The 23,097-nt window shown below is 40.7% G+C and overlaps 1 protein-coding gene across 1 annotated transcript in view; it reads right to left on the bottom strand.

Annotated features, from left to right (window-relative positions):
• The window catches only part of UNC80 (unc-80 homolog, NALCN channel complex subunit), a 120,450-nt gene that overhangs the window by 62,805 nt on the left and 34,548 nt on the right, over positions 1–23,097 (bottom strand). Inside the window, 12 exon segments of the mRNA XM_033064342.2 lie at positions 3,023–3,100; positions 3,103–3,187; positions 5,194–5,327; positions 8,302–8,341; positions 8,343–8,438; positions 9,496–9,708; positions 15,674–15,846; positions 19,930–20,029; positions 20,448–20,554; positions 21,061–21,269; positions 21,846–21,947; positions 22,589–22,755. Of these exon segments, the coding sequence (XP_032920233.1) occupies positions 3,023–3,100; positions 3,103–3,187; positions 5,194–5,327; positions 8,302–8,341; positions 8,343–8,438; positions 9,496–9,708; positions 15,674–15,846; positions 19,930–20,029; positions 20,448–20,554; positions 21,061–21,269; positions 21,846–21,947; positions 22,589–22,755 (1,504 nt within the window).

Below are 23,097 nucleotides of genomic sequence, written 5' to 3' on the forward strand. Positions count from 1 at the left end.
CCAGGAAGCAGGATCTGCCCAATGGATGCAAATTGCAGTTTTCTTGGCCAGTCCTTAGACTTCAGATTAGTGCAGCATCACCTCTTGCTACGGAGAGCTGGCTGAATCCCAAGCATGAACAAGCCACCTTGGACAAACCTATTTTCCCATGGGCCTGGGTTCTGTAAACCTCACTGAGCTCTGCAGTAGGATCAATTATTTATTTATACAGCGTGTGTGCCTGCAAGAGGGGAGTCTGCTTCATGACTTCTTTGAAGCAAGATTTGCATAAATCCGTGTCTCTGCATGTGACTCTTCATCATGAGAATGCTTTAGAGGAAACAGAAGCACGTAGATCTTCTCCTTCAGACAAATCAGCAGCTTTCAGGCATTAACAACATCCACTGACACTCGGCATTTTTGATGAGCACAGACATGGAATGGTTCAATGTTTAAAGCACCTGCTGCTTGCACTTTCATTCTCCTCTTAGTTCAAAGGCAGTACATGGCAGAATGTCAGTCCAAATGTTGCAACACTCAGTCATTTTTCTGCAGATCTAACCAGGCAAGGCCACGTGTGATCAATCACCTTTTTGGGTGTGGTTGGGAATGAACAGCACAGAGCTTTTTTGGACACTATGGATAAGCAAAATATTTAAACAGAATTATATTTTGGCTTTGGGATAAAGCAAACACACCTTCACTCCTGAGATTGCCCCCAGTTCCTCCGGAATGGAACTCCCACCCCCATTTCCAGTGGCTAGCATCCTGGCCAAAGACAGCTGACAGTTTTGAGAGCTGCCCCTCAGTCCTCACAAATCAGCTGGCAAACCCCTGTTGTCTGACCAAAGAATCTCCCTCCAAGTGACCACGCTAAGTTCCTTAGCAATTGCTACTGATGAATAATGTTCAGAGCAGCTCCACGAATCCCAGACTGCTTAAGCACTCGTAGCTGCATTTCATGACGTCTGCAGAATCCCATTTTGGCACCCAGAGAGTACAAGTGATCATTTGAGAGCCTGCATCTCCCTAGCTGTAGTGTCTGTACTTCAGACCTACCTGGAGCAGATTTTACACAGTAAACCCACAGCTTTTGGATAGCTGCTAAGCCATGCCTGGGGGAGCAATGAGAGCAAAGTTTTTAACACTCCAGAAAAATGAAGGGAAACAGATTAGTACTCGTCAAAGAGTTTGAGATAAAGAAACCTCTCACTGCAGGCAAGCAAATTTAGTTACATTCACACAACGATATTTTCTCATCTAGGAAAGTGTAGATTATGGGAGATGCCTCTGCATCTGTAGTGTTTGGCCCAGGTGGATTCCCAGAAGAATGTGCTGTGGCCAAAGAAAAGAACATAATTATTGTAATTTTAAAATATAACATTATCGTGCATTTATAAAGCTTCTAAAAGACTGGAATTACATTATTGTTAAAGTATATTAGGATTCAACCTTCCTACCTAAAATGCAGTAAGGAGGCAGTTTTAGTAAAGGAAAACTACATAACAGTTTAGGGAAAAGGGATAATAGAAAGAAAACTCAAATAAAACTGCAGGAAATTGTAGTTTAATGGAGAGAAGGATGCAGAAAGTCAATACTATCTTTCCAAAAACACATTATGCCTGTAGCACAGTGACATGCAAAGGAAATGCTAAGTCAGAGTTGTGTCTAAGAAAAAGAGGATAGTTAGAGACTTTCCACATGCATTTTCCAGCAGGACTGCCAGCTTTGAAGGTATTCTCTCACTCAGGACTGTTCTCTGAAAAGTTTAAAAATGGTCTCAAGTAATTGTCATAACTATGCTCAAAAAAAACCCCAACCCCAACTTTTCTAAGTAGGTAGAGAGAGGCATCTTATCCCACACATCCTAGACTATCAGGCAGACCATAAGGCTGTGTGTTTTTCTGGGCTGCAAATATACCAAGTGTGGACAAAATGAGGTTGAGCATCAATTTATTCAGCTCACCTTTCTTAGGTGGGTACCCATCTGTCTGCACAGAAGTAGCTGGCCCACCAGACACACAATTTTGGAGAAAGTTTTATACCACATAAATTGTGGAAGCATGTCTAATGTTTTCTCCAGTAATTGTGTCAAGGTCACAGCTAAAGACAACACAAACTTTATCCAAAGCCTGTAGAAGTCAACAAAAGCTCCTCCTAATCATTTGTAGACATTTCTGAGAGGAAAACCATCCACAGACCTCACTGTTGTGAAACAATCATTAAACAATTATCCTTTTCAAGCAATCATCCAAATTATCATTCAAACTCCTGCACCTGTAAATTACTGCTATGAGACAGAATGTGAATAGTTCTAGGAAGCTTGTAAGAAGGTCACCCAGAGGTGTCTGGCAGTTTAGTCTCTAATTGCAAACACACACAATGACTATATTGTATTGCAACACTTGTACCATCAGATAGAATGTGAGTCTTGCATGAGATGGCTCAGAAATGGAAACAATCTGCTATTCTCAGCAAATACAGTGAGCTTGAAGTTTGCTTGTACACTATAGACTATGCTGGTGACACCAATCTGCTAGCACCAAAAGCCACACAGTGTATTTTTCATGTGGTAGCAAAGAATTCAAGAGACCAATCACACTGATTTGTTGTGATGCCATGACTTCCAAACAGATTTTCCACAGGAAAACAGCAATCTTCCCATCTATCCATGATTTCCCCAAAATGAAATACTGTGATCAGAAAAAAAACAGACACCACTTTTGATCTTTATTTTACAGTGAATCAAATAGTGATGCTTCTCTCAGCATCCCATTAAGTTTCAAACAAGGCTTTCTCCTTTTTAGCAATTGTGCAAAGCTTTCGATCGATTTCAGTCATAGCACTTTTATAAAATTTAACATCTTTGCTTCTCACATTTATTATACTGAACCCTAAAGGCCAAAAGCATCTTGGAAATGATTTAAAGCCACGCGACTTCATGGCTGCCTGCTTTTAAACACAGTCTATGCAAATGAAAACACAAAACCAAGCGCCACTTCACAAGCCCTGGGAATACAAAAGCCTTATTGTTCTGACAAACCTTTTTTCTCCTCGAAGCCAGCCTCAGATTTGAGGGTGTGGCTGCTGCTGTGCAAGGAATCCTTTGAATCTTCATTTCATCCAGAACCCCGGCAAAGCTGATCTTTCTCTCATACCTGTGTCGGTCCATCTCAGGGTCCAGGCGCATCCTGTAGCTCTCCAGGTCCTGCAGCAGAATGCAGACCACAGAGATGTGTAGAGAAGCTTCAGGGAGAGTTGCTTCACATGGGGTTTATTTTAATCACACTTAACTGCTCTCTGGCCTTGAGCCACCTGCCAGGGTGGAAGAGTCACCAGGTGCTAACACACATTGCTGGTTAACATTCCCCAGTGCATCAACACTGGGGAAAATCACAGAATTATTGGGATTGGAAGGGACTTCTGGAGATCATCTAGTCCAACTCCCTGCCAAGTCAGGGTCACTCATCGTGGGTGACACAAGAATACAGCCAGGTGGGTTTGGAATGTCTCCAGCTGTGAGAAAAATGAGCTTGTATCTGCTCCACCATCAGTGAAAGGTTTGGGTGAAACTCCAGCCAGGACCATGGACCTCAGCCCACAGCCTGCATGCTCTCTTGGTAGTTTAACTAGTTCACCAAAACTAGTTCAGTTGCAAATGCTTCAGTTCTTCAAGGCTCCCAGGGCTGTGCTCCTACCTATGGAACAGATATCCCTACAAACACCAATGGAAGTGAGATTTGCTCTACTGAAATTCCAGCTGTATGAATCATATCTGAACTTCTTGGAAAAGGAGCAAAAATACAGATTAATATTTTAATCTGGATCATTGTTGCCTCTTTTTTCTTTCCTCCGTACAAAGTTGGAAGCAGCACTCTATGGCCATTTTATCTTACAGACTCTTGCATAATGTGCCCTCAGGGTTTCTTTCACCAATAGCTCACAGAATAATTCCTCCTCCTTGTCTCCCATATACAAGTCTAGAAAGCAATTAACCAGCTGCACTTCTAGTTCACATAAAAGCACTAATTTCTGTTGACCTTCATTATCCAACATATTCTTAGTTCCAGGTCTAATTACTTAATGACATGAATTCTAAACCATGGTATCGTTCTGCTTGTGGATGCAGCAGTTTATTATGTTGTAATATAATCAATGTGCTTAAGGAGGATGTTGCTGAATTTATTGCTTTTTAAAATTGTCCTTCTTGCATACCTTGGGGATGAGCCACTTCATCAGAGGTCATCTACAGCCTTTGAAATAATTTTCAGAACCTGATTATAATGCTATCCAGATAAATCAGCCTGTCAAGCATAATTGCCATGACGAACATTTGGTAAGTCCTTAACAAAAGCCAGGATAAGTGAGGCTAAATCCTTCATGTAAATTTAACTTCTCATTTTTTCTTTCTATTTTTTATCCTGATTTCTTAAAGAAATTTGGCTTAAAAAAACTGAAAGTATGTCAGCCAATTAATTCTCATCTCATTTCATGCTACCCACTTCTGAAGCTGAGGGTCACTGTCAGCTCAGCTTGTCAACAGATGACTGTGTGCATGTGTAGTTTTTGAAACAACAGGCTAAAGGTAATGTTAAATCACAGTACAAGACATAAGAAAATCTACACAAGAATGAATCACTGAAAATCACTTTACATGTGCTCTGCTATTCAGTTGTCACCTAACCAGTAATTTAGCTTACTGTTTATGCCAGCATTTGCCTCTCTGAGTCTCATGAAGTTTTTTTTCCCCTTTCTTTGCTTCTTTGTGCCCATCTGTTTCCTTTCTTCCCATTCTCCCTGCAATTTCTCTGTGTCTAACCCAAACCAATCTGCAGCTTTAAAGCCTGGGAAATTCTTGCAAGCCATTCTGTTCCCTTCCCTAACAGACCACTGGCCCTGCTAATCAGCATTTGAGCTGGGCATTCCCATATTCTACCCCCCACACTTCCCAGGTTCTCAATTTCCCTCAGTTCCTCAATCCCTCTTGTCTCTTTGGAAACTTTCTTTAACTTGCAGTAGCACTCGTTGTGCTTCCATGCTCTTACCCTCCTAATCAACGCATTCCACGTGCCCTGCCCATCTCCTGCTCACCACACCATGGCTCCTTTCTCCCTGCAGAGACCCACTGGAGATTTCACCCCACTCTGCCTCTCATCAGAGATGAATTTGTGATTCTGCAGGCAAAGCCCTCCCCTGTGTGTGGGCTCCACTCACCACAAGAGGTTCAGTCCGTGGTCTGGGCATGTAGGGAAAGGTCTCCCGAAGGAACGTGGTTATCTCCAAGAGGAGCTGGCAGGCTGCCATTTTTAGTGCAAAAGGACAACAACATTTGGTAGGATTCACAGTGCCTAGGAAAGAATATTCTATCATAAACAAGGAGTTAATGCAAGATCTGGAGCCAAGAGGTGATGGACATTGTCACGTATGGTGCACGATGCAAGCTGCACTGAAAAGCAGGAAACCCCACACTTCTGTGCCACATTTCCTATACTAAAAGTAACAGAATCAAATAGTAAAACATGTATTTACAGGCATATGAAATAATATTGACATTTATGTTACATTGATTACATCACATTACATTCTATTTCATATTCTATTAATTATAGATTATATTAGATTAATTATACATTCTATTGTATTCTCTTGTATTCTAATGCATATTATATTATATTATATTATATTATATTATATTATATTGCATTAAATTGAAATAACATGATAGTTGAGTATATTATATATTATATATACTATATAATATATATATATTATATATTATATATTATATATTATATTATATATTATATATTATATATTATATATTATATATTATATATTATATATTATATATATATATATTATATATTATATGTTATATATTATATATTATATATTATATGTTATATGTTATATATTATATATTATATATTATATATTATATATTATATATTATATATTATATTATATATTATATATTATATATTATATATTATGTTGAAGTACCTCGCTTAAACTAACCCACAAGCTGATGACATTTTGTATACATGTCATTTAAGGCTACACAGGTTAGAAAGAGATACCATTCTATTTCCTTTTCAAGTTTTGCACTCAAGTTGTTTTTGGAAAAGAACCACTTTCGAATACATAAAATTTGAAGTATCTCAAAATAATGAGTTATGTGTAGCTGTTAGAGATACTTTCTTTTTATTATTAATTACTACCCTGACAACTGGAAAAGATAGACTCCTTTGAAGTCAGGCTTCTATAATTGTGCAAGCAACACATGTGTCATATAGAGATGATCAAGGGAAAAAATCAAACTACTTAATCAAGTTTTCATTCAAATTCTTAACCTAAAACTAAGAGGGAAAGGGAAGAGAGCTTATCAAAATACTTCAAGTTTTGTATCAGTTGATACTTCAAGTTTTGCATTGAAACAATCAAGTTTAAAATCATGTAAAACCCATCAATTCAAAGCTTAAAAGTATGAAGGATTCTTCAATTTTTGATCAATTTGAAAACTACTTTTTTGGATAACAGACAGCTAAGAAAAGTAAATTAAAAAGTTAATTGTGACAACAACTAGCCACACCCATTTTTAAAGTTATTCCTGATATTACCATTTACATACACTTCAGAGAGATTACTGTTTTTACTTGCTTTTCTCATGTGTCATCTAACTGCTTTTGCAAAGAAGAAGACTGAACCAAGTAAGAGAAGAATATGAGAAGACACTGCAGGGATCAGATGCTTGTCAGATCCCCTGTACACATCACCAGCAATGAATTGTGGGCTTGGTAAAGATTAAAATAATCTGAACTATCCAAAGCAAATGAGACATACAGTGTAATGGAATATCCAGCTGCATATTTAATGTTCTTCACTCTACTTCCTACAGCATATACAGTAGCTTTTGAAAACTCCCTGCCTACAGCAAGGCTACTGTTCAGCTACTCTCAGGACAGCACTTGAGCTCTCAAATGGCTTTCTAGACCAGAAACTGATCTTTGTTTGCTTGTCTCAGGGTACCCTTTTGCAGCAGCTCCTTATCCCCCTGAGTGCCTGGTATGAGTGGCTGAGCAGGGAAAATAAACCCAGTCTGCCACCCCATCACTGGAATGCAGTTGTTCATTTTGTGGTGCAGGAGAAGGAATCTTTGGTGTGCAAACCTCCTCCTGCTTGGCTGTATCCCCTAAAGGGACATAGATATATCCCTTATATGTAGATAATATATCCCTTTTATGTAGATAATATGTCCCTTATATATAGATAATATCTCCCTTATATGTAGATACTATATCCCTTATATATGGATAATATATCCCTTATACTATATCCAGAACAAGCCACCCATGTTCCTGTAGCTGCCAGCCCTGGCACATGGGAAGGTCTAGCTTAGGGCCAAGACCTTCTCCTGAGCTCATTTCCTATAAATGCCATGCCACTATTCCTGCCAGCTTCTCTCTGCTCCAAGTGGGCCTTTCTGCAGGGATAAGAACAAATCCAGACCATGGAAGAGAAAACAGAAAATAAAGAGTGCCAGCACACCACATCCAGTAGGGAGGCAACAGCACACACAGACAAGCACCAGTAAACTGCAGCACACATACATACAAAAATGGCGTGTAAAGAGCACATAATGTTTGTTACCATCTTCACCTACAGCTACAACAGGATGTGTTTTGACAATTTATTTGGCTCACAGGGTTTGCTATAACTTGCATGCTTATACAGACTTTCAGAATCAGTGATCTGTCACAGCTCTTTCACCCTTCTGGCATGAATGTGGGTGGTTGCAGCATCTTGTTGTCATACAGATTTTTAATGATGCTTCCTTTTTTTATTTCTGCCTGAAAATCTTGACTTCTATAATGAAGTCAAGATTTAAAAGCCTTTAGCAGAGCTGTGCCAATTCACATCAGGTGAGCTGACCCTTCAGTGTTCAGAAAGGGAAAAGTGGCTGATCTTACACAAATATTTTGGCAGAAATAACTGTGAGGATTGGAGCCTGAGCCACTTCTGATACTCAGTTGACAGCAAGGCTCAGGAAATAAATGATGACCCTGATTACAACTGCAGTTTCTTGTGTGCAGGAATTGCAGCTTCACTGCCTGGTTTCCCCTTTCCTTTTCCATCTTTCAGTACTGCTACACATCTGTCATGTTTTACATCCAGGCACAAAAAGAGGAAGCTGGGGTGGAAGTGAGGGACTGGGAAATACAGCTGGGTGGCAAGAAAATGAAAAGATAAAAAATATTAAGTGCTCCTAAAGCAGAGGTTCTTAGCAAGCGGGGGTTCTTGTAGTAAAGGGAGTCTCCTTACTGTCATCTAAAAAGTCTTCCTCCTCATCCTCCTTTCTCAGGGCGCCTCTTGGTCTCCTCATCATAAATGAGGCCAAGCAGGTTGGCAGGGCTCTCACTCTCAGCATGGCACAGCTCATTGAGGCGGACACCAATTGCCTGCAGATGGAGAAAGAGAAGCACAGGAGGTGAGAATTTCAGCCCAACCAGAATGCCCTGACTTCATTTTTATCGTCTAAAGATGAGAAAGGGATGACAGAAGACTAATTGCTGTCAAAATTATAATTTATTTCCTCCTTTTTTTTCAATAAAAAATTCGCAAAGTGTCAAATTTCAGGATGAAAATTTTAGTAAATTTAGTTAAACAATAAACCTCTTCAAACTGGCACATAACAGACAGAAGGATATTAGGTCAGTATGAGTATTAATTCCTTCCACTTTTCTTTGTTCCTTTGATATATTTGTTGCAGATTTTGCTAAGTCTTGCTACTGAGAATGTAGGTCTTCTGCTTAAGAAACTATGCTGTGAATTAGGAACCAGATCCTTATTTCCTCCACAAGACAATTAAATGCCATGGGAAAGCCTGCTTCCATCTTTAAAGGAGAAACTCTCTGATGTAATTTCCAAAACTGAGCTGAGAACATGACTGCAAGAGCTGGGAATGTGCAAGAGTAATAATGATGTACAGAGGATCTGTGGGAAGAGCAGAGGCAGTCAGATTTCCATCTGACGCTCTCCAGAAAGACATTGATTGTTTATCAATTGGAAATGCTCCATGAGGGGGAGGAGCCAAGCATTCCCTTCCGAGATAAAAACTGAGATTTGGAACATCAGGGCAGCCTTTTTCCACTGGATCCCAGAGGAAAAGCAAACCTTTCCACATCATCACGGACCTTTGGAGGAAAACTGCACCTTGTACAGGAGCACTGCTCCAACTGAGCCACATCTATCACTGCAGGAGGATGCAGCCACCATGGAATGGGACTGCTGCCAACACCCTGCCTGACTGATGGGGTGTCAGGTTGGATTCTGACTCTGGCAGTGGTTTTCTTTTGTAGTATTGCATGTATTTTATTTTTCTCTTTTTTTCCTATTAAATTGTGTTCTGACTTGGAATCTCTTCACTGGTTTTGCTTTCAAAACCATTACAGAGATCCAATTACCTTTTTATTTTGCCGCATTTTTAATGTAACTAGAAGAGAAACAAACACTCACATCTCCCCACTGGTAGAAGAGCTTAGCTGCATTCCACTGCAGCTTCTGGTTCCTTTTGTTGCCCACAATGGGAGAACGGCCACGGGAGAGGCCTTTCTTGGTGATGTTCACATGGTGGCCCTTCATCCACTCGGGCCAGTTGCCACGATTGCAGCGGTGAACGAAGCGCGCGCACTCGAGGAACAGGGCTGCTCGCGCCACCACGGGAGCCTCCTGAACGGTTTGCAGGAAAAAAAAAAATCACTTTTAAAGCAAAAAAATACAGTAATTTCACGTTTATAAGTTGCACTTCTGGGTGTCGGCAACTTTTCGTTCTTTGTCCATATATAAGCCGCACCTGATTATAAACTGCACTTTCATTCGCAGCGAGGATCCGTGTGCAACTTTCACAAAGTTGCCAATTAGTAACAGAATTGTGGGGTTTACTGGCTCGGCTCAGGGCTGCTGCAGGATCGCACTTCCAGGCTGGCAAATTTCTGAACTTCATCCATACATTAGCGCATCTGATTATAAGCCACACTTCCGGGTTTGGACCAAAATTTTAGTCAAAATGGTGCGGCTTATAATCATGAAATACTGTACTTTAAAACTCCCCAACATTAGAGTGTTTGGTTTCAAAAGCTACTTTGCAAGCTTGCCAAGGAGTCACACAGAAAGAGCAATCTCCCCATGAAAAGCTGACACCAGAGTCTCTCTGCATATTTCTCCTCTCGAGATACTAAAGCAAGCTCATATACCCTGAATAGTCCTGCTCAGTCCAAACACTAGAGGGGCAGAAAGAAACGCAATATGAACTTAACAAGAACACTGTATCCCTCTGTAATGTTCTCCTTCAGAAACCATCTAATTTCAAAAGTGTGCATCTGGCACTGTTGCTGCACAACCAATTAAAATTTTAGTTTCACCTTTACTAGTAAGGTTGCAGCAAACATAAACTAAATATTGCAGGAGCAAATGACACCCATGGCCACACAAATCCTAGAATTTGTCACTTCAGGTTCTGCTGTTGAATCTTGGGGATGAAAGCATAAGTGGAGGCTTGCTAAAAACTAGGAAAAGCACTATTTTGTGGTTACAATTAATATTTGTAGAGACAGAAATATATTATTCTGTCATAAGTCAATAAAGTTTCACTGGCCAAATTTCAATTGCTTTAGCAAGTGTCAGGCAATTCAGTACTGAAATAACAACAGGCAGGTGAGTTTTGAAAGGACTGACTGGCTTCCAGATCCTCCTGTCTCTGACTTGGAAGAATCACTATAATGGGAGAAAATATATTGAGTATATCTTAATTTGTATCAAATCACCCAGCAGGACACATAAAGAATGCTTCTGAAATTTTCAGAAATGTTAAAAAAATGGACACAGTAATTTTGTTTTCTAAAGGGTAGCTTACACCCAGGAGTAGCTTTTTTCCCCAGTAGTCTAAACTGCCAAAACAACATCCTTACAGACATGGAAAGTGACTAAAAAGCAAATGGTCCTCCTAATTTCCATTTAATTTCCCCCTCCTTCATGCAATTTTCATAACCAAAACTCCTGCAATCAGCAGTTTGTAAATCTAAGAATACAACAATGCCCACAGTTTACCAGCTGGCTTTAAAAGGTTCACCCACAGGGATTTCACAGAGCACAAACATGTGTTACACACTTTTAGATGCTGACAGCTTTAATGAAATAATTTAAACAGATCAGCATCTAATTATAAAGAAGGGCTTGTCAAATGTGGTCTATTAATACTAGACAGGCCCTGTAATATGGTCTGCTGAACATCATTAAATAGATCTTCCAAGAGTGCTTTAATCAAAAACTGAAAATTTTGGAGCAATGCTCCTTAAGTTTGATTTAAGAAATTATTGACACAGCATCCACTTGCAACTTTTGCTCACATTTTTATAAATGTTGGGGGGAAGAGCCCAATTCTCTTGAATAGGAAGATTTAAGCTGCCTTGATGTTCTGATGAAGAAGGCAGAAATCTGAATGCAGACACTCACTAACCAGAAACAAAACAAATACCTAGCACCTTGGAAAACATAACACACTACTCATGGATCACATGCAATGTGGGACACAGAATAGCTGAGGATTTTATTCTGTTATTCTCACAAAGTAAAACCTTAATCATGAAGACATATGTGAAAAGATAAAGCCCCAGCCTTAGTCTACTACTGGTTTAGTTCACTAGCAATAAAGTCAAAATTTCTTAGTATTCTGGAATCCTGTAAAGAAACGTTTTGTAAACATTATGAAAGCACACAACTACCACAATTAAACGGGGCTATGCAGGATGGGGGGCAAAGGGGAGAAGCAGGATTAATTAAAAATCACTGTATTAGTTAAAAATCAGTGAAAAGACCTCCTGCATGAAGGACTTTGTGAACATCATAGGGCACAAGCTCCTGTGATTGCTTACCTGAGGCTCTGAGAAACCTGAAGCAGCAGCAGCAAGAGAAAGATGAAGATGTGACAGAATGAACAGAGATGGATTCACACAACAGAGAAACACATCACAAATGGAGAGAAATTAATCAGGCAGGTGATGTGCAGCTGAAAAGAACACAAGTTACCGTGGTCACTGTCAAAACCTGACACAGCAATACTCTCACAAGTCTGTCCATGCCTGTGCAGCTGTTCACAAGTCCAGTTTTATCAGACCTACTATATTGTTTTGCACCTTGGAGATTGTTTTTGTACTGTTTAAATTGACATGAGTTCACCAGTTTGTTAACAATTCAAGTAATCCCATTGATTTTTTTTTTTCAACAGATAACCTGATTTGTTCTAATCAGCAAGGTGGGAGGAACCAAATACAGAATGGAACTGGAATTTCACAGCATCACATGACTACTCATGTAAACCTGATTCTGAAGTTTTGTGACTACAGAGTACTTATGTCCACTTTTGTTCTCAAGAATGACTTTTACAACACTAATCAATCAGTGGTATTTTCCTCGAGTCTCTTCTTAAAGTTCAGATGGCACTTTGAGCCAAAATTCATTTTTGGCTCTGTTGTCTTCAAGACAGAAAAGAGAGGCACTTAATACCAACGATATACTTTTAATAGATGCCAAAGTAAATTTGAATACTCTCAAAAGGTAGCTCTGGGTAGCTCTGCTTTGTCTAAGCAAAAAAAAGGCTGACATGCAAGTTGTCTGAGCAGGTATATGAAGACAGGTTGCAAGTAAATTATTAACTAGTGTCTTGGAGAATTGCCTGTTTCAATTAGTTCAGACCTCGCTGATTATAGCTACCAAACGGCCAAGTGCAGTCCATGACACAGCTCTTTGTTTTTGTTCCCAGTCTTTTTCTCTGGGACCTGTTTGTAGCAATCTCTGAATTCCTTCCCAATCACAAGCACTTCTACAGAGAAACATTTCTGCCATGGAAATGGGGACATGGGAACAAGAGAGTCTGCCTAAGACACAGGGTGACATGGAGTCAGCAAATTGATAAGCATTCTTACAATTTAGACTTTGCTTCTACTGTCCCAGTACTTAGTGGGTCATCTCAAACACAATCCTACCAGAAAACAACTCAACTATAGCATTTCAGCAAGGATAAAAGCTGTACATGTTACAACAAATGAGCTCACACGGCTTACTGGAGAAACGTAATGCTGACAGGTGTCACACACTGCTGTGTTGGTCAGAGAAAAGTTGGTCATTTACACCAGTCTAATTAGGATACTTTTGTAATATAGTACCACAATCCCAGACTGCAGTTTATTGGAACCCTCAACACAAACTTAAGCACGGACTGAAATATCCCTGAGTAAATCAATTTTTCCATTGCAAAGTCTGGATTTAAGCTGGGGACATAAAGATGAAGCTGTCTGCAATGTGACAATTATCACTGAATGTTTGCACATCCATATATTGATTGTAGCTTTACAAGTTTAGTCAAGTATGGATGCTGCTTCTAGGGAAATATGTTAACTGCTAAACCTAAGCCAACACTCATTTTAATACACAAAAATATTAGCTCCATAAGGACGCATCATTTGTTTCACTGCTCTAATTTCTTTAAATCAGTGTGGCAAATCAGTACAAACATCTAGGCTGATCAAAGATTTCAAAGTTGTTGTAAGAAGTTGTGGAAGAACTGAAACTGGAACTGTTTGCCTTTCTTTTTTTAAAGGTTGCCTTAGCAACTAGGCTGGATAAAATTATTTAAGAAGTTTTTCATTTGCATCAGACCTGATTCAAACTATTACTTCAAAAGCCTGAAAACAGAAGTTAAAACACCCAGAATGCTTCCTTTTTGGTGTACTCTACTGACATATAAAGTGGGAATTTTCCATTGCCATTAACCAATACAGTGAGATGACAGGCTGTCATCTTTTAAAATACACACTGCATGAGACTGCCTAACATCTATATATCTCCAATAATTTGTAGACAAAATGCCAACTGAACAGGTCCTTGGAGACTCTCAAGGCTATAATTAGAGCAAGGTTTCCTTCATCTCTAGCTGAAACCTTTTAGAAATTCTAACACCAAGATTGTCTGCATCATTCAGTGGAATAGAGAGACAGCTACATTTTAGTTTGTAAAAGTCAGCTCTGCAAGTCAGACATCTTCAAACAGCTCACTCTGACTGGAAGTTTCCAGCAGACTTCATGCAAGGGCACAGAGTAAGCTGGTCTGTACTTAGGCATTTGGGAAATTTAAAAACTAATTAAGACATTTACAGGCAATCGGGACATAATTGCCAAACCCCATTTTATCACCTATTAATTAGAACACACAGCAGGGCATCTTCAGAAGGATCTTGGTGGCAAACTTGCTAGGAGTGAGCTCTTTCCTGCCCATGCACCTTGCCCCTTACTAACTCTGTTAGTTTAGAATTTGCAGTGGGTGGCAGCCTGCAAGCCCTGAGCACTGCAGCTGGGTGTCGCACACTCAGCAGGCTGCAAGCCACCTTCTGAGCTCACTGCAACCTGGTGAGAGCCACCAGGCAGGCAACTCCATCAGCCACTGCATCCACTGTTTCACAGAGGAACAACAATCTCTGTCAGGAAGTGTGGGTGCCAGTGAATGAACCCTGTGTCTGCTGGAAAATGGATGAGACCACTCCAAACAGTAGAGCTGGATGGGAACTGACAGCAGCAACTCCAGACCAACACTAATGCAGCCGTGCTTGAATCTGCGGACCGAGGATGCAGGGCTAAGATGAAGATGCAAAGGAGGTGGTGCACAGAGCAGAACATCCCTACAGCCATGGAACAGGCAATGCAGCAAAGGTCAGGGCACAGCACGAGCAGGAAGGCAGAGTCTGTGAGCCTGGCACCTCCAGCAGTGAGCAAAAAAAGTGGATTTGAGCACAAATGGCACAGCAGTCACACAGGTGAGAGGTGGGGCGTGGGAAGAAAAGGGATAGAGAGCACGTGGATGCTCTGAGAGCAGTGGCTTTGAATCTTTTTCTCAGCTTGCCCACAGCCAAACACTTATGGAAGGAAGTAGAAAAGCAGCATGCAGAGAAATTGCTAATATTTGGCTGGTTTTTCATAGTTCTATTTGTCACACTCCTTGCTTGTCACATAAACACCTCAGAGAGCCCCACTGGCTCATGAATCACAGGCTGAAGGCCACAGCTCTAGAGACAGGAGGATTGTAGAAAACACAACTGCAAGGATAAGAAGGAAGGAGATACAGAATATCAGGAAGAAGGGAATGAATTGTGTCACTTCTTTGATTTGCATTGGCAAATCAGCATTATCCACATCTAAAAGCACACACACTCTGATGTATTTTTTCCAGTGACTGCCTCTAGTGACTAATAGTTCAGTGTTGCCTAATGCGATTATAACTCTGCCAGAATGTGAGAGTGGAATTCCTGCACCTCTCCAAGCAGTTATCCAATCTTCAACTCTTATTCTGCAGATTGACACTGGGAGCAGAAACAGAGCATCTGTGAGCGAAGTATGAAGACAACAAACCAAGCTTGCATGGGCAATAATGTAGTTATAGGGAGCCATGTAATACAATAAAAAGGATCCATTTTGTCTGCAAACTTGTCCACTCACAGATGCCAAAAGCTCCAGCTAATGCCACCACTAGGCATTGCTGTGAGGCTTTGCACTCTGTCTGTGGGGCACGAGGAGCACTGGTGAATGACAGTGGAACACCACATATGCACATGCTCTCAGCAGGTAACAAGAGACCAAAAGTGACTTACAAGATCTAGAGCTGCTGCCAGAATGGAGGCATCAGGGATAGTGCCTGGTTCACAGCAGTTCAGCAGAAACTGAAAGCGCTTCATGCCTTGGCGGATCGCTCCCAGGTTCACAACATTCTTGGATTTCCCTCCTTCTTGTTTGGAGGTCAAGTGATCATCAAAGCTATGGCAACCTAAAGAGGTAGAGAGTACAGAGGGGATGCAGGGAGGGGTAGAGAGAAGGGAACACAGTCTCTCACCAGTAAAAAATGGGGGAACAAAAATCTTGATGAGTACAGTCTTAGCATAAATCCCTTTCTCTCCTTGTGTTATCTTGAAGATAAGAGGTTCATTTTTAAAATATTCATGACTTCCATGAAACAGATACACAGCTAGTCAGATTCTGGTATTGATCATACTGACATCTGCCCAGAACAGTTCCAGCACACTCAGTGTGGAAGCCCAGCACCTACTCCAACACAGGTGAACTAGGATGTTGTCTTTCCTCCCCACCTCTTTAACACAGATCATCTTGCTTACAGTCTTTATTTCCTCAATAATCTCCTACCTTACTTATTATTGCAGCATGCATAACCCTTATTCCTCATGGATCAATTTAGTAATATATCATCTGCTAGGACAGAAAATTCAGTAGTGAATGTGTAGTCTATGTGGAAACCAAGCACTGTCCTTTTTTCAGGCATACATCTGCAATTACCACAAAAGTAAAGAGGAAAGTGAGACTGGTCTCAACTCCTAGATATCATCATTCCAGCCTCTCTTGTACACTTTGGGATGGAAAAGAGTCCTGTTCAAAAATGAAGATGGCATCCCACTGTGGGGACAATTTTAAACTCTTTGTATATAGCTCACATGATAAATCAACTTATCAAAATTAGCACTTCTAGTGCAGAAGATCATTATGCAGTTGGTACCCAGAGTTGAGAGGATGGTAGAAAGACAGATTGGAAATAAGGAAAGCTGTTTCAAGGCCAAAGTGTTTGTCCAAAAAAAGGATAGTCGTTTCTGGGCTTTTTGTCTTTGCCCATAATATTCTCCCCATTTACATCTGGAAGTACAAAAGTTTACAGAACACTGAAGGATAAAGCACTGAAGAAGAGAACGGAGTGGATAATTCAAAATTGGTTTTAAATACAGATTATTTGAAAGACAAGAGTAAAAACATCAGTTTTATAGGACTTTTGGAGTAATTCAGAAAAGAGGAGTGGCTGACACTTGAAGTTCTTTTGGGCTTGCACTCCCTAGAATTACTTGGAAAGCATTTATGTGCCACAAAAAAAAATCACAACAGAAAATTACAATGTAGATCTTCACTTTTCCCTTGAAGACAGAGGTATATCAAATTTCAAGCAATTTATTTACAAATTCCTTGTCTTTTTTTCTCTCCAGTGAAGCTGCACCTAGTTACCAGCAAGCAAAATGTTCCTATGCTGGGAAAATATTCCATTGAAATGGATCAAACATAGTAGAAACAACAAGTAGAACACTTACACATGCAAGCAGTCACAAACATCCTTCCAAGCCCTTCTGTTTCTTAAAGCTCTTTATATCTTATCTGAGCCTTCCTGCTATGGCTGTGACAACACTAAACCCATCTGAGGTACAAACAACGTTTCCTCTTCTGTACCCTGTTAAGTATTGTGCCTGTATGAGATAAAGAGCAGAACCTCACCTAAGGCAAGTCCCTAACCCACACCATGAAGAGCTAGCAGAGCTTTTGTCCATCCGAGCTCAGTGGCACACTTGCATTTTGCTGAAGCTTTACAGGACAATTCTTGAGGCAGCTGGTGGCTGTCCCTGGTTATGCTCATCCTGGAGCAGCCTTGCTGTGATCAGGGCAGCCCTCACTGACCTAACTCATGCTACTCAGGCCTATTTCCTAATGCAGGAGGACACACAAGCTCCTGTGTCATCAGCTCATGCTTCAGAGCAAACTTGAGCTGCTGTGTCCTGAGCACCCTGACAACTTCTGTGGTCACTCACAGCATCTTCACTGAGTGCCCAAAGGAACGTTATGGGTCTCATGTAAATGCACTGTAGCTGTATACAAGTGCTTTGCTCTTAGCACAGGTAAAATGATCATTAAAATAAATATTTTTACTCATGAATGTGTAAATATGTATGTGTAGATATATGTACACATATGCACACATACAGATATGCACACATATGTATGCTTACATACATATATAACACAGAATTTCCAGTGGTCTACATGATAAATCACAATGAAGATTACAGTTCATAAATGATGTCACAAATTACTCTACATGTTATAGTTTTTAGTGCAATTTATTTCTCCTTTATCCATTACCTCTTAAATTTGGCCTACTGTTAAAAACCCAAAAACACAAGAGGAAACACCACATGAAAAAAACATGAGCAAAGTAATAGCATAACACCATGAATGACAAAAATGAGAAGGCAGAGAGAGGTTCCAATATAATGCTTTAGGATCAGATGTTGAGGTATTTAACAGTACACCTATCCACCATTAAAAGGCTTTTATTCTCTCCTCGTTAAGCACAGAAAAATTGATCATCTCTATGGAAGATAGAGGAGTACTGGAAACTGGAAGGCTCAGTGTACTGGGTTATAAACTGCCACACCATGACTGGGGCTCTGTCCTGGTTTCAGGAAAAATTTCAGAAAACCTTTACAAACCAGCACATCCTCCCATTGATATCACTGTGCACATGCAAGCACAGACACACAGGGCAGACAAAACTATTTGTGTTAAAGCCACCTGGCTTTCATTGCATGCCAGAGATCCTTCTAGTTACAGTGATACAACTTCCTCAAGTGTCACACTTTGCCTTATGAACCTTTATTACTCTTGTATTAGCAAGAGAAAATAAATTATTTTCTAGAACAAAATATGAAGGTCATCTCACAGGAGCGCTGCAGAAACAGCTGTGGCAGTCTGGAAAGTTCTCACTGCCCCTCTGCCATTTTTGACCAGTGAGAGCTGGGAGGAAATACAGTGGAAGTATTTCATACCTACTTCAGCACAAAGCAGTGGATGAAGAAACAAATTCCTTCCTTTGCTGGGGAATGCTACCAGACTACCACAAGGGGCTGAGCTGATGCACTCTCACAAAAGAACAATACTTCCCATCTAGGAGCTGACTGAAAAGCACCACCATTCACCAGTGGCAGATAATGGCCAGCTTACAGTGACAAGATATGCTTGTATTTTGCAAGTATCACTTGCCTGAAAAATGCCTTACATGCATTACACTGCAGGCCTGGGACAGGTGATGGCAAAATACACACAATGCAATGTCAAAGTGTAATGTCAGGAGAAAACCAAACACAATGCCAGAAAGTGTAGCATATTGCAAAACTACAGAAACCATGCTAAAAATTAAAATTGACTCCTTTTTGTGTGTTTTTGGGAATCTGGTTGTGTTGTCTTAAAAAAAGTAACAGAACTTCAAGAAGGATGTGCTTTGAGCTGACGACATGAGCATGTCAATGACTGCATGATATTTTAAAACAGATTATACCATGACCTTGTATTATTCATAAAGGCACTTTTCAGACATTGCTGACTTTGAAAATACACAACAACTAAATACACTTCTGTGGAAAGGAAAAGGAGTGTTTTTATTATCATGTTGTGCGCCAAGAAAAAGGGACAGCATCCCTAACGAATGGTATGCAGAGACTAGACATGCAAACACAGAAGAAAAGAGATAATTACAACAAGTTTTGTGTAGGGTTTTCCATTTCTGTGCTGATATTTGCTAAAACTGTCAAATAGTTACAAATTGAAAAAACAGAACTAAACAAAAAAACTGATGGAATTGTTGTATTGGACAACAGAAGATTTACACACCTAATTTTGAACTGAATAAGTGCTTTGAAGCAAGCATTAATTTTTCAAGTGTATTGACCAAATTTGATTTGATTTTAAAAGCCCAAATGTGGTATTGTATAATTTATTTGGACAATCTGATTTTTTTTAGGAAAAAAAAATTTACCAGAGCTTTTTTCTAAATCAAAATAAAAGAAAGAAGGAAGGGAAAGAAAACATTTACAAAGACTAAAAATTGGAGAAGGCTACGATGGAGACAAAAACCATGGAGAAAGCAGGAAAAAAGGGAAAGGGGTAAAATACAGAAAAGAAATATATTTTTAAATATGATAAAAAGAAAGGAAAAAAAAAAAGGACGAGAACCCTGATTTCTAACCATCTTTTTCTTCTGTGTGATGAAGCTTGGATGGGTGTCTTCGGCAGGTGCGCCATTTACCAAGACGCTTGAAGAAATTCTCCTCTTCATCCCGCCCGTTGTCCAGGCCTCCTCCTGGCCCCCCTCCTTCAGACAGCTTCACTGCGCTGGTGAACTTCACCTGTGCAGGACAGAGGGGCTGGTCACACACAAACATCTACACAAGGGCTGCAGGGTCACCACTGGAACAGCACAGAGCGACGTGCACTGAAGCTTTCTGGTTAAAGGATTGATCTGTCTTGAGGGACTGTGAGAGGACAAAGAAGGAGAGGTGTGACCAAAAAATTAAAGCTCAGGTGTGTTGACAGGGCCTGCACTTCCCTCTCAGTGCACCAGACCAGTACAATGTAAATTTAACCAAGTCTTCACCATGAGGTATTTTTGTCCAGCGTCAAATTCCCATGGCTCTACCTGCAGACTTTTGTGATAGCAGATCGTTAGCTGCAAAGTCCACATTGAATAAAAATGTCTCTATGCGCAGCTAAAACCAGCCAGATCCTGCCTTTTAAGCTCTGTGTAACCCAGCCTGACACATTTACCTTGGAGCTCTGCCTGATGAAGGAGAGACGGTCGACAGAGCTGATATCCAGGAGATCTTCCACTCCATCGGCCAGGCCAGAGAGGGAGGAGCGCTTCAGCCAATTCCCTGTTTCAGAATAAGCCACTCAGAACAGATCTAAACATTATTTCTAGAATATACTGCTATTTCTTAGCAATTGCAGTATATTTCTCCACAATGGCCACACTAAGGCATGGAAAAATGGGAGGAAAGCATAAGGTAGCATTTTCATGTAACATGTATTAAAAACTACCATGCAAGGCCAGGTCCTGGGAATTGTAAGATCTATTCTCTGTCTAACAAATGTTAATTTGGAATATTTCTCTTCTACAGACAGGAACAGCGCCTGTGAGATTACAGTGATAGCCTACTACTTTGAGGGAAAAGTTTCAAATCTATTTTGACAAAAATTCTCCCAATGTCTTTGGCAAATTGTGTCAGTTCCACAGCTGTAAAATGCAGAGAGCAGCAAACCACAGCTTTTTTGGGAGAACATAGGCACAACAAGGAACTGTGTTGCAGTGCTTCTGAAGACAGCTGTATTTCTCTGCACACACAGCATGTACACAGAACAGGAGGAGACATACATTTACCTATGGGCAGTTTGAGTTTCTTGCGAAGGGAGATTCTCCGGGAGCGAGAGCGGGAGCGCCTGTCCGTGGTGGTTCCAGAGTGAGCCGTGGTGCACTCGGATGTGTCCTGCTCGGACTGACTGCTGGTATCACTCGCTGCACTTTGGGACTTGAACATCTTTCTCCAGAAGTCCTTGCGCCCCAGATTGGCCCCTTGGATTTGCTCATCGCTGGAACAGAAGGTGTGCAAAGCGTAAACTGCATTTCAGTGAGGTTTGAATGCTCAGGGAAATGAGACCTCCCTTCTGCAGCCCCTCCTAACCTCTCTGTTACTTGAGGCTGTTTCATTTTGAATTCCAAATACACCGTTCTTGTGTTTGAGTCTCACTGCATGACAGATAAAATCACATATCCCATTGGGAATGCTCCACGAGGGGGAGGAGCCAAGAAATTCCTACCTAGATAAAAACTGAGATTTGGAACATCAGAGCAGCCTTTCCTACTGGATTCAGAGGAAAAGCAGACCTTTCCACATCACACTGGACTTTAGAGGGAAACTGCACCTTGTACAGGAGCACTGCTCCAACTGAATCACATCTGTCACTGCAGGAGGATGCAGCACCATTTAATGGGACTGCTGCCAACACCCTGCCTGACTGGGGGTGTCAGCTTGGATTATGACTCTGACAGCGTTTTTATTACTGTATTTTTTTAATTTTACATTTCCTATTAAAGAACTCTCTACTCCTATTTCCATATCTTTGTCAGAGCTCCTTAAGACATTGAACAATTCAGTATTTACTCACTGCTCTGGAGTTTGCATTGGGCGGCTCGAGACGTAGCTGCGGCACTCATCAGGGGCAGCTGAGGCCTGGCCCTTGTCAATGATGACACTTCCTGCTTCAGATCTACACACACAAGACAAATCATCAGCCAAAAGCAATGGCTGGCCCATCTCATGGTCATCACACAGAGCTGGACATGGAAACCTGCAAAGCAGCTTTATTACCCTCTCCTTAGCAACTTACACAGTATTATTGCCCAAAAAATATCAGCTCTTAGCAGCAAAGACAAGGTTTCCAGGACTTTTTCAACTTTCCTAATCCTTCTTCCTAACATTTTAATATGACAAATTCCCCAAGCACCAGAGGAAATTTCTTTTTGATAAAGAAGCATGTCAGTATTATATTCAACAGAACAACACATACACAGCCCAAAGGATGTGATGCATATTAAAAAGTACATCCACAGAGTGTTTTGGGAGTGACACTATGCTTCTTAGTTCTCTTAACCTTTCCTTATCCCAGTGTTTCCATGGCACTGTTCTCTTGTGCCTCTTACATGAGACTGCTTTTCTCTGCAAATTTGTTGCAATCTCAGATCATTAAATTTTAAAAGAGGCTGCTGCCACAGCACGCGTCTGTACATGAAGAACTGACATGCTATAAAGATAAAACAGTCCCTTGGGCTTCCAATATTTGTGTTTGGCACAGACAGTCACAGAGTCACATGCAAGTCAGTCATTTGCCTTCTCCCTCCTGATACCCACCTTTTGCTCCCAGAAGGTTTTGGCTCTTGCTCTGTTTCCTCTGTCTTTTTTCCTGGTATTAACTTTTCAGCACTGTCCAAGAGGGCACTGAGGGCCACTCTCCGAAATACATTCCCGTGAGCCTCCTTGATAAATTGGACCAGCTGTCGGATATCACAGTACAAACCCTGAGTAGCAAGACACCAGGAGAAAGAACAATTTCAGTTGCAGTTACTAAAGAAGCACTGAGAGCCAATACTTCCTGAGGTATTTCACCAGGCATTACAGTAATTTCCCGATTACAAGCCGCACCTGATTATAAGCTGCACATTACAATACAGAGTGTGATAAAAGGTATCTATTCTATCCCATCTGTTGAGGGTGGGGACAGTGATCCTTATCTCAACGCAGATATTCTGCTAATGGGCCATCCATTGAAACCAGGCAGGGCATTGTTCTTTATCTTTTCACAACCCATCCTTCCTCCAGCCAGTCATTTTCTGCTAATGGCCATTGAGTCCCACTGTGGA

The sequence above is a fragment of the Catharus ustulatus genome, chromosome 7 (assembly GCF_009819885.2).
Source record: "Catharus ustulatus isolate bCatUst1 chromosome 7, bCatUst1.pri.v2, whole genome shotgun sequence".
Taxonomy (NCBI): Eukaryota; Metazoa; Chordata; class Aves; order Passeriformes; family Turdidae; genus Catharus; species Catharus ustulatus.